Source organism: Cyprinodon tularosa, unplaced genomic scaffold (assembly GCF_016077235.1).
Source record: "Cyprinodon tularosa strain WSP-4 unplaced genomic scaffold, ASM1607723v1 ctg92, whole genome shotgun sequence".
In the NCBI taxonomy this organism is placed as follows: Eukaryota; Metazoa; Chordata; class Actinopteri; order Cyprinodontiformes; family Cyprinodontidae; genus Cyprinodon; species Cyprinodon tularosa.
Window position 1 is genome coordinate 1,907,341 of NW_024039696.1, and position 12,572 is coordinate 1,919,912.

At 38.1% G+C, this 12,572-nt stretch overlaps 1 protein-coding gene across 1 annotated transcript; it reads left to right on the forward strand.

The window, feature by feature from the left end:
- The first annotated feature begins 1,172 nt into the window (after positions 1-1,172).
- LOC119776237 (fibulin-1-like) lies at positions 1,173-12,076 on the forward strand. The gene is made up of 20 exons (XM_038274531.1): positions 1,173-1,336; positions 1,425-1,530; positions 2,504-2,639; positions 2,810-2,963; positions 3,223-3,282; positions 4,609-4,698; positions 6,003-6,134; positions 6,248-6,385; positions 6,461-6,604; positions 6,697-6,819; positions 7,145-7,270; positions 7,993-8,130; positions 8,635-8,757; positions 8,855-8,980; positions 9,079-9,198; positions 9,307-9,429; positions 9,586-9,709; positions 11,030-11,172; positions 11,248-11,388; positions 11,460-12,076. Exons 1-20 carry the CDS (start codon positions 1,282-1,284, stop codon positions 11,597-11,599), a joined length of 2,442 nt encoding a protein of 813 aa, XP_038130459.1. The 5' UTR covers positions 1,173-1,281; the 3' UTR covers positions 11,600-12,076.
- The last annotated feature ends 496 nt before the right edge of the window (positions 12,077-12,572 follow it).

Genomic DNA, 12,572 nt, shown 5'->3' on the forward strand with positions numbered 1-12,572 from the left:
TATCCTCCTCACTCTATTTCTAAAAAAAAAAAAAAAAATTTCAAGGCCTCAGGTTGTTGTCAAAGGTGAATAAGCGAAAACTTTTAACTATTTTAGTTTCTGTCTTTAAATCTACCTTTTGTGGAAAGTGGAATAAAAAGAACGGTTGAGCTCGCCAAGTTGGAGACAAAGAAGAAAATAGAGCTGCTCTGATAGGACAAAAGTTAAATTCTTTTTCAAGCAAAACTATGCTGTAGAATGCTAACATGCGGTGAAGCAAGGTAGTGGGAGCATGATGCTTTGGGGATACTTTATACTCCCATTACAATAAAGCCCACATGACTGTTTAAAAATCAAAGTTAATTTGCAGTTAGATTTGACAAATAAGATCAATAGAATAAATTTCCTGATTAAGGAATCATACTTTGGTGTCATTCTACTGTGACATCTCTATGCACAGTGATACCTATTCTCTAATTAAAAATATATAATTATGGCATTGTAGCATATCATATTAAGGAAAAAAACGTTTATTCAGTGTGTCTTGTTCGGTTTAAAATGTTTCTAACCCAGAGCCTTTAAAAGTGAGGGGTCTTTGATAAAGACATAAGAACATAGAAGTAGCAGGGGTTGTGTATGAGGAAAAATAAGGTAAAGAGCTGAGAATCATTAACAGGAAAGAGAGAAACACAAAAAAAATGATTCTGAAAGTAACAAAATGTAGAATAAATATTAATCAAGTTAACTAAAATGATGGACAATAAAAAAAATATAAAAAAAAAGAAACTGAGACAAAACCAAAAGACTGAAGCACTTCAGAAACATTCACAGTCACCAAAGCACAAAATTATAACTTTAAAAGTCAGATTTTTGACTTTGAATCTCATAATTATGACTAATTTCTATCATTGTGACTAAAAACGAAGATGATGACTTTGAGAGCGATGCCATGGTTTAATTTAGGTTTTTTTCCCCTTCAGATGACAAAAATGCTCTTCCATATATCTATCTAAATTTTGGGCTGATTATTGCAGTTTATAAATTCTCATTAAAAAGCTGATAATAAAGTGCAAACATATTGTTCATGGCTATTTGTTATCTTGCTGATTACGCCTTTGTCGCTTCTTCTAACCCACATCTCATTATCAGCTGTGGAGCCCTCCCTCACCCCTAACAGCGCTGACATGTGACGCCTCTCCTACAGCCTTAAAAGGGATGTCTAAGCAGCTTCACACAGCACACTCTCACCTTCGGTAGGTTCAGACCATTCACAGGGCTCCAACTGGCTTCAAACTGAACTCCATGGCGCACAAAATTGTTCTATTGCTCTTCCTCTATGCAGTTCAGAAGGGGATTGGTAAGTAAAAAATTAAAATGCCTTCAAAAAAGTTTTTTTTACCCTTTATTACACAATAAAATCATCTTTTATCATCTTTATTTCATAGAGAGCAGGCTTTCTTCTATACAAGAGTGCTGTGAGGCTGGGAGGGAGATAGCCCGAAGGCACCATGACTGTACGGTACTTCCATATTCAAACTCCCATATCTGCAGGTAAGGAACACCTGGTAACTATTCTTACAACCAAAAGAGGTTTATAAGTAAAGCAGCTAAAGGAGAAAATGAAAGCCACCAATTATCCTTCCAGTGTAAGGCAAGATACGCCCTGGGTAGCATGTTTGGCCCCCTAAGGGCCCTTTTCTATGGTACATAAAAAGGGATTTTTATTCATATATTGACAGCAAAATAACTTCTTAACTTTTGTACGAAAATTCGGTCTGCAAGTCCTACATAATGTATGCAAGAATTAGATGCTTACTTTGAGTTCTGTTTTTCATAATGCGTTTGTTTTCCATGTAGTAGTTCTGACCAGTTTAAACGTAATAGATTAGACAAAAAAGCCTTTACTGCAAATTAAATTCATCTTAAGTCTTATGCTGCACAGACCAAAGGAGCATTTCAACTGCTTAATGTGTCAGTGGAAGTGATAAAAGGAATATCTTTTATGTTTTTGCTTGTGGCATCTCTTTATTGTGAGCAACCCTGAGCAGAAAGCTAAGCAGTTCACGGCTGAAACCAGCAAGGCTACAGACAATATTTTGCTCTTTAAACTAATTATAAAAACTATTGAAGCAAAATCTTTGACAATCCACTACTTAAAGAAGCGTTACACCCCCGGTAATAATTATCTCGGTAAATGGCTGCACAAAAAATGAATACAATGATCTTTAAAACACAAGCTAAACACAATGGGAAGAGAGGTTTGTATGTATAGATAAAAGGATCGCTCTAAATTTACATGCAACTTGATTCTCCAACCCAATTTTTCACCTTTTGAGTGTTTGAACTATTTTCTAACTTCCTGTATCAGTGAGCTATTCTACAGTGTGAACATAGGCCTTGACTCAGCTTTGGTTTTATTATTTTCTCCTCCTTAAGGCGACCTCTAACATATTTTGTCTTTAACTTTAGAAAGTAAATATTTGAGTTTTTATATCTATTTGTAACTCCTGCTCTTTACTTCCAGTATTGCCCAGGAGCACTGCTGTCGATCTCTCGCGAGAAAGCAAGCCTGCGACACTGGCATTAGGACGAGCCGTAACCATCAGCCCTGTGAGAGGGCCTTCTTCTCAGGATCTACCTGGGATACCCTGATATCACAGGTAGGACAATGCAAAAAAAGATGTCTAAAAAAAACTACTGAAATTATATTTCCATGCCGCAAGATAACACTTCTAAATACAAGTTTCCTTTTTTTTCATCTTGGTAAGAACCCAATAATGCTCAGTAGACCTCGTCCATTCACTCACATTGCATTATTTCTCTTGTTTAGACATGCTGCGACTGCTGCGCACTGGGTCTGAAGACAGAGAGCATGGGTTTCAGCTGTGAGTTTGATGATCTGCAGATAGACAGGCAGTGCTTAGAAGCGGCTAAAATGTGCTGTGAGAAACCCAAGGAGATCGAGATCCTTCCAACCACTGAAGGTAAAAAGTCAAAGCAATCCTGTGCTTCAGGCATCGATTAGTAGCACCTTATCTTATCCTCTTAGACCATCGTCTGGCTTTGCAACACTCTGATTCAGACATTAAAACACTTTCAGTGCTAAAAAAGTCAGTTTCTTTTCACCTCATGTTTTATTTTTTCCATGCAAACAGGGATAAGACCTTACAAAGCTGTAAAACTGCTGAATGAAAGCAACTTTATTTTTTTTTACTCATCTGTTTGTATTTATCTTTATCTCAGCACCAGGAGAGACCAACATGTTTACAACCAGGCCTCCAGTGGAAGCGACTACCTGCAAAGGTTTGCACTACTCTTTTGCAAATTTTATATAGTGATAATAATCTAGTAAATTTCTCTAATAACAGGTTTTGTTAGATTTCTTTAAATAAAAAATCATGTGTATGGCAATAAAAGGTGTCCTACTAGGTCCTGAAATGGGTTAGATGCAATCTCAGTAGAAAATAACACAATCTAATCCTCTTCAGCTATAACTTGAAGTGATCAAACTCGTGTTTGATGTTATCAGCGACTCTCATTGTTGTGTTAAAAAGTTGATCGACTCGTCCCACCTTGGGTTGTTGGTGCTTTTCTATTCACGGCTCGTTTAAAGTCCAACTGCTTCACTTTAAGTGGCTTAAGGTCCGGACTTTTGTTTAACCAATGCAAAAATCTTTATCCTTTTTTCAGTTGGAATGGAAAGCTCTTATCGTGCATAACGAGGGTCAGGGAATTATGTCATAACTGACTTAATCATGTTCATGTTGCATGGTGGAAAATCCTTTTTTTTTTTCCATGTTTGCTATTTCCTACTTGGAAAAAAAAGGGGATGTATTAATCTCTGCTTAAACGTGCTATCAACACGCTTATAAATGTTTTATAATCAATCATAATAAAACTGAATAAACAGAATTCATTAAAAAAAAAGCTGTTACTCAAAATATATTGCAGTTTTGTTAGATGTAGAGGAGACATGATGGATTTCCATGCTGCTCCTGGTGAGAAACTTCTGGCCTTCCAGCATTAGGAGGTGAAATAACGTATTCCAGGTTTAGGCGGAAAGTCAAAGTAGGTGCTTACACAAATTAAACCCAAAACATAAACCCTCTACTGTCATGTTTATGAATGGATATAATCTTCTTAGTTTGCCTATGTGGGACTACATATCAAGTCATGCTGTCATGATGCTTCAAAACCTTTGATAATCTGTAAATCTGCAAATATCTGTCATTATTTATCCTGTATTACAACCCCACTAATATAAATATAATCCATATCATAACTATCCTGTGTTATCTGCATATAGCTTCCATATTTATTTATTTCATAGCCTTTTACAATTACTCTCCATTTATATATACCATTTATAGTCCATACTTTTCTGTACACATGTACATAAATATCTTTATCCTGTATAGCACTTCTGGGTAGATGCAAACTAAATTTTGTTGCTTTGTACTTTTGACAGTGTAATGAAAATAAAGTTGAATTCTATTCAAAAAATTTTTATTGGAAACTAAATATGCCAATGATCCGGCCAGAAAAGATAAACTGATTAGGATCTGAAATGCAAAGCTGTTTTAAAAGTTTTACTTGCTGTATTGCTGAGCATTTCTCTGCTGTTTTCAGATCTCAAATGCTCTCAGCTCTGTGTGGATAATAGTAGATGTGCCTGCAAAGAAGGTTTCCGCCTGAAGCAGGATGGAGTGACGTGTGAAGGTAAGTCATGTTAAGAGTTTGACGGTGCTATTTGTCTATTTGCAGTTGCAATCTGCTGATTGAAACTTGTTTATAGTGTATTCCGATAAGCCTTTAAACCATCTAATCAGGTGTACTTGTAATGTACACTCTTACAATATTAGTGATAATCCTACTTTATAATTGCCCTGTTCTTGCACATCCCACTATTGTATAATGTGTCCTAAAGAGATCCTATTATTTGGAATGGATTATATGTCATGAGTCAGAACAGAGGGACCCAGGATTCAGGCAAGATAGACAGTGGAATAACTTAAGAAGCTTGTATTTAAATGGCTGTGGATTTGCGGTATCAGTGGCGTGGGCGTCTATCATAGGAATGTCTAAAGGAGAGAAGCACAGGTTAGTGACCATGATAATTTCACGGAGGATAATTGTGAACGCCATGAGTCACTAACCTGGTTTGACAGTTTAGCCCAGAGAACGAGGATAACTCCAGCCGGTTTGCTGACAAGACACAACTTCCGCTGTCAGAGAGTTCGCAGAAGCCTAGAAGGCTGCAGAACTGACAGGAGAACAGATCCAGACAGGGTAATTCAAGAGGCAGATCCAGGGTCAGTCCACACAAGAATCCAACAGGAATCCTAAGGCAGGTCAGGCAAACAGATCAGACAGGGTCAGGTAAAACTCAAGAGTCCAACTATACAGGATCAGGTAATCAGAAACACAGCTGGGTATGCTAGAGAACTCTCACACAAGAATAATCTGGCACTGATGGCTGGGAACAAGAAGTTTAAATATAAGCAGGAGCAGGTGGATCAGATGAGCATTGATGAGAAACAGGGCAGAGATAGACAGATGATTGAAATGAGCAATTAAGCCAGCCATCAGGACCACGATCATGACATTACATCCTTTATTAAGATCCAGAGCTTCATATACACTCTTCAAAAAGCTAAGAAAACCTTTTATCTAATCATGAATCTCTCTCTATTACTTATATGTATTATTTCCTTTAGGTCTCATATTCATATTTGGTCTATTATTATTTTTTATTATTGACAACATTTTCTTATTAGGTACATAATCTCATTTTGTATTTACCTTTTACTGAGGGCTTTGTTCTTTTTCTATCTTTATTGCTCTTTTTTGCTAATCAAATTTCAATGCTTTATGGAATTTATCTGTCTTTTTTTTTCCTTTTAATGTTAATTTGTCAGCCAGAGAAATGTATCTTCCTTTAACTCGTGATAAGGAACACATGATCCAGCCAGTCGGCTGGATCCCCCCTTGCACCATTGTTTAAAAGGTGTTTCTGTCCTCAGATATTGACGAGTGTCTGACAGGCGGTCACAACTGCACCGCAGAGCAAGTTTGCAGCAACTCAGTGGGCTCGTTTTACTGCCGGCTCAGCTGTCACCCTGGATTCACACTCACAGACAACACCGTTTGCAAAGGTAAATGTTTAAAGGCATGAGGAATGAAAGAAAACTGTTTTAAAACCCTCTCATCAAAAGTCAAAGATACAGCTATTTATAATGTGCTCTTTGTTTTTCTAAACATTTCTCAGACATTGATGAGTGCGCTATAGGTAGCCATGACTGTGGAGCAGACTATGTGTGCATCAACACAGCCGGTTCCTTCAGTTGTGAGCCAAAGGTGGTGTGTGAAGATGGCTTCACTCATGATACCGCTGGCAAATGTATCGGTATGTTTGCTTTCATCTTCAGGTAGAAGCAGTTCTTTTAAGATGAGCTCTATAAAAATATTCTTCTCTTACTAGATATCGATGAGTGTACGGTTTTTACTTATCCATGCCGACCCGGTGAGAAATGCATCAATACAGTAGGCTCCTACAGCTGCCAGAGGAACAGCATCAGCTGCCCACAGGGGTACCGCCCCAGTGCGGATGGGGCAAAATGTGAAGGTCTGTCCCGAATTATATCACCACAATCAGGCCTCGCTCTGTCTCTGCTTTACCTCCACGCTCCAATTCACACCCATCCTCTCCTCCCGCAGATGAAGATGAGTGTCTCACAGGGAAAGTGTGCGGAAACCACGTCTGTGTGAATTTGGAAGGGTCGTACCGCTGCGAGTGCGGGGCAGGCTACCAGTTGAGCAACACCACTAAACTCTGCGAAGGTATCGTCACACCAACTGGTCATTTTGCTGATGTTCAAAGATGATGTCAGCAAAGGGAGTGGTTGCCTATTTGCTAGAGCTTTGCACTTGGGTCTCAGAGTCCCACACACTCCCACGGACTGCCACTCTGGGTCCATGAGCAAGACCCTTAACCCCAGACTGCTCCAGTGGCACCCCCCTGCTCCCCAAGGGGATGGGTTAAATGCAGAGAGTGAATTTCCTAATTGTTCAACAATAAAGGATTTGCAAAGAGAAATCATTGTCAAAAAGTTGATAGTAAATCTGTTTGCGATTAATTGTATCATTTTCCTTTTTGATTCTTTAGATATTAACGAATGCAAGCATTACTACAGGCAACCCTGTGGGCAGATATGTGAGAACACGGAGGGGTCTTACAAGTGCAAGTGCGTACATGGCTTCCGACTGGGTGCCGACGGCTTGAACTGTGACGGTAAACTCACTCTGAAGCTACTAGTTTTACGATTCAATTGAAATACAGCTCTATATGCTTCTTTATGACTGATTCTATATTTCTGACAGCTGTAAGCATGTTTTCAAAGGATCAACGCCCTGTTAAAGTAGCAGAGAAGCAGGCCCACAGGATCACTTCTCTTCTACTTTACTTGATATTAGACACCAGCAGAGGGCATCATAGGCTTTCTGGTTAAAAAATACATGTGGTATCACTTTTTAAAAAGTTAATGTTTACATTTGAGAAACGTTTAATTTTTAGGGAAATGGCTGCCAACAGGTTTTGAGTTTTTTTTTCTGAATTAATAAAAAAACGTAAATTTTCATCGATCAGAGCTTCAGATTATTTCAGTTTGTTGACAAAATCTGCTTTAATCTGCAAAATTTGATCATAAAGTTCAATTTTACGATTATATACTTCTTTGTGTTGATCTGTCACACAAAATGTAGGTATAATTTATTGAAATTTATGTTTATAAATCTATCAAGCTATTACTTAAAAAAAAGTATGCAACCGTTTGTTTCATATTAGCAGGGTAAGCCATAAAAAAATTTTGTTTACTAAATAAAATTAAGTAAATTCCAAAAGTGGTAACATTATGTTTTGCAGTGAAGTTTGCCAAGTAAAATATTGTTTTTTTAAAAGATCTCTTATCTAGAGAATGCCTTTTAAGCAGATCTTTTCCTGCTTATATTCATCAGATATCGATGAGTGTGCTTTGGGGAGCCATGACTGTCGAGGGAATTATGTTTGCATCAACACACCCGGCTCATTCTACTGCAGGCCAAAGGTGCCGTGCAGAAACGGTTATGCCCCGGATGCTGCCGGCAAGTGTATCGGTACGTTTACTTTTCTTTCCTCCAGATTAAAGATGATATTAATGAGTGCTTAGCCTATGCCAACCCATGACAGCCTGGCATAGACTTGCATCAACACAATGGGCTCCTACATGTACGCCTGTCACATTAAAAGGAACCGGAGGGTTATACGAGGGTTTTACCTAAACGTGAATGGCACACTATGTAAAGGTAGAAACTATCTGATGAAGATTATAAATCCCTGCCTTCTCAGAGCTTCTCATCCAGATTTATTAGGTTTTATAAATAATCAATGGGAGATTTATGCACTATAAAACTCTATGTTCTGATTTTATGTTTTTAGATTGTTCCATATATTTGTTTCATTTTGAATTTAAATTAACTGATGAAACACTTCTGCCAGGTTTAATTGAAATTCCTTGTTGATAACATAGGTTGAAAAAAGGGCTAACATTATCACAGATCCGCCTTGAATGAGATGCTTTGTCACAGTTTTTGTTGTCTTTCTTGATTGCTTTTCCATAGACGTGAACGAGTGTCTCAGTGGCAATAACTGTGGCAGCCACGTGTGTGTGAATTTGGATGGATCGTACCGCTGCGAGTGCAGGAAGGGTTACTTGTTTAACCGTGTCACCAAAATGTGCGAAGGTACAGAACCAGAAACTTGATTGATTTGGCATAGGAAAAATACTGATGCGTTTTCATTAAAGTCAACTAATATTTGTTTGTTTCTCATTCTCTTTAGATATCAATGAGTGCACGCATTACTCTGGGCGACTCTGCGCCCACAAGTGTGAGAACACAGAGGGGTCTTACCGATGTAGCTGTGCAACCGGGTTTAAACTCTCCAACAATGGCCGGGACTGTGAAGGTGAACCTCTTTCAAAAACACAATTGTAAGATAAACCATTATATCGTCTGCATAAATGGTAATTTGTGTTTTCTTTGTATGGTCCTTTAACTTGACAGATGTAAACGAATGTTTGGACAAACCTTGCAGCCAGGAGTGCACCAATGTCTACGGTTCATACCAGTGCTACTGCCACCATGGTTACCAGCTGAATGATATCGATGGGGTGACTTGTGAAGGTAGTGGAAGAAAGTGTTTCCGTGGAAACTTTATGACAACACTGCGTATTATTTCATCCTGCAAAATTTGAGAGATTTCTGAACAGTTTGTTTATTTGCTCCTTTTAGATATCGATGAATGTAAGATGCCAAATGTGTGTTCTTACAAATGTATTAACACTCCCGGTGGTTTTAACTGCACCTGCCCCGCCAGCGGTTACACGCTCGCTCGTGATGGTCGTACTTGTCAAGGTAAGGAGGGCAAAACCCTAAAACATTCTTCACAGCCTATAGAAGCAGCGCTTTGGTTTTGATATCAGCAATGAGGAGAAACACGAGTTACAATCATCTATGGTATGTGGTTCCAAAAGTTTTACTTTCTTTAACTTCTTTGATCTGTGTTTGTAGACATTGATGAATGTGCTGCAGGAACTCATTCCTGTTCTTCCACGGAGACCTGCTTTAATGTCCAGGGAGGATTTCGCTGTGTGTTCTTTGATTGTCCTACTAACTTCAGGCGAGCAGCAGAAGGGTAAACATTCAGAAATTGTTCAAAATCTGAAGTCATTAGATCATAACTGACTAAAAGCAGTATAAATACCATGTGAATACATTTGTTTTTGGTATAGTAGGTTAGACAAGAATCCCAATTTGAAACATTATATATCCAGTACCCCTTTGTCAATATTATATCAATCCCCTGTACCTCATCTCAGATTGATAGCCCCTTTTCTGTTTATCCTTTATGTGCATGGAATCAGAAATTGACAGTGAAGAATGTCTTTATGGTCTCTTTTCCAGCAGTGCTCTTGTACTTCCTCTGCTGTGGTCACATCTAATGCTGAAATCAAATTTTCCAAACCATATGATCCAAGCTGCCTTACCAAAGCATCAAAGGAGCCTGGCCTTGGTGCACTGCAAGAAAATAAACGTGACATTTATTTTGGGGCATCTGGGGCTCGGCCAATTTACCAAAGCTCTATTATTGGTAGGGCAGTGTTTTAGTTAGAGTGATTAATGGGTTTTTTAGTGTTGGCGCTGTGTGGACATCATCAGTTAATCTGCAATAAATGATAGCAAAAGCCTCGCATCTATATTGGTCAGCTAGATAAATAGAAGATAATATACCATTTTGCCACAGATGTTTTTGTGGTTTGGTGCATGTCATTTAGAAGTGCAAGTAATGTAAATGTAAATTCAATTATTTAACAAACATATTGTCCAATTCCTATTTTTTTAATTCCCCTTTCCTAATTTCTATCCAATGGGTGTAAATTTCACATAAACCACAAAATACCATTCGATTTATTAGTAGATACCCCACGCTGTGGCTTCTGTTTCATTTTGATGGCATAATGGAACTAATGTGGAACACCACAAAATCATCTCTGTGACTGGGCCTCATGTTTGGCAAGCAGCTTCGACTCACCTGACTGCAGTAAATTATAAAGCTCTGCTCCTAAATGGGGTTTCGAGGTTTCCCTTGAACGCTTGTGATGAAACCGTTACGGTTTTGAACCAGTTCTGTTAGTTTAAAGCTTGATTAACCATACATGTGCATAGGGCTGATCAGGTGTTGCTAGTCTGTTAATGTTGCGGGCACGAAATACCACTTTTAACAGAATAAATGTGCACTACCTTGCAAAACTATTCAGGCTAGTAAACTTTTTAAGTTTTTTTTCATATAACAATAATAAAATATAAAATTACTATTTAATAGCATCTTTTCAGGGTAGTGCACATAAATAAATGGTAAGAATGATAGAAACAATGTGGAACTCAATGAAAAACAAATAAATGAATAATAATTAGGATATAAATCATAAAAATGACATCAGTAATATGCTCTTAGATCCACAGGAAAGGACTCTGCTCTCGTGCACTGTATCAAAAACTGCCAGGGATGGGACACAGCTTGCAATCGTGACCCCGTCCACATCATCACCTCCACTGCTCTGTCTCTGCCGACCTTCCAATACTTAGAGGAGCCAGAGGGTAAGATCACTGGAAGAAAATCTTTAAGTATCCCCTTTCAGAATACCTCAGATTTTTACCTATTTGTTCCAACAGAGATCATCATACTGTGGACGGCTACAGAAGCTAAACCGGATCTCCTCCCTGATGAGCCTAATGTTTTCTTTGAGATATTAGCCACTGATGAGCTGAGGTCTTTCGATGTGATAAAGCGTTCACAAAACGGCATGATTGTCGGTAAGACGGCACGTTATTTTACTTAAAAACATAAAATTTACTTGATTGTTCTAATTAATGTTTTCTTTCAGGGGTAATCCGCCAGATCAAGCCTGTAATGGGCCCAAAAGAACTTGTGCTGGAGGTGAATATGAAGTATCTCAAGGCCGGAGTGATTTCTCAGCAAAACGTTATCCTCATCCACGTCTATATCTCTAAATACTGGTTCTGAAAAGATAAATGAAAATATTTTTTTATATAATTTAAGAAAAAAGAAGTAAAAAAAGGAAATTTCCATTTGTCTGGGAGGCTAACCAATTACACTGAATGCAGTTCAAGATGTTTATAGTAACCATTGCAGATTATTGATGATTTTTTATGCTTGAAATGGACTTCAACCTCTGTGAGGTTGTATATATATGCTCCTGATAGTTTATCTTTCTTGCTTATGTCAGTTATTTTGCTATGATGATATAAGCCATGAGAGGAAATAGCTCTTTTAAAAAAGATCATGCTAGAATATTACACATTCGATTCTTTTTTTGATTATTGTTTGATCCACTTTAATGGTTTCACTTTTGCTATCTTTCTCTGCTTTTGTTAGTTTTATGACTAATGTGTCTATGTGGCAGCATTTAACTGAAAATGTTGTGTTTTATACCCAAAACATTGTAAAACCATCTGTGCATAATAAAAACCTGTAGAAGTGTGTTGCATTCGTGTGTATTTTTTTTTATTCATGGGCCGTTGATGTAAACAGTTTTCCACAGTAGACTAAACCAGACATCAACAAGTTAGCATAACTGAGGTTTTCTACCATTTTAAAATCCAATAGCACGCGCTCTATTCCTGTAATCCAACTGCTCAGATTCCTCCCGTCATCCTGTTCCACTTCCAGTTTGTGGGGGCATTTCCAGTTATTCCACTTCAATGGATAAATATTGGGATTTCTATAACTGGAAAATTTGCTTCTTCAAATACTTCTTAAAGCTGACAAATTGCTTGAGGTGGAAGCTTTTTGCCATTTATGATCAACTCTACTTAACATGAAGCTTCCTAAAGCCACTGCTGTGCTGTTCTTGGCCTGTGGAGGCACAGCGGTGGGAACGTCTTGTAGGTCTGTGAACTGAGGTACGCCACAATTCTTGGAAATCACAAATGACCTTAATGTGGCTTTGTTGCTACGGCTATAACGTTTGCTCCAA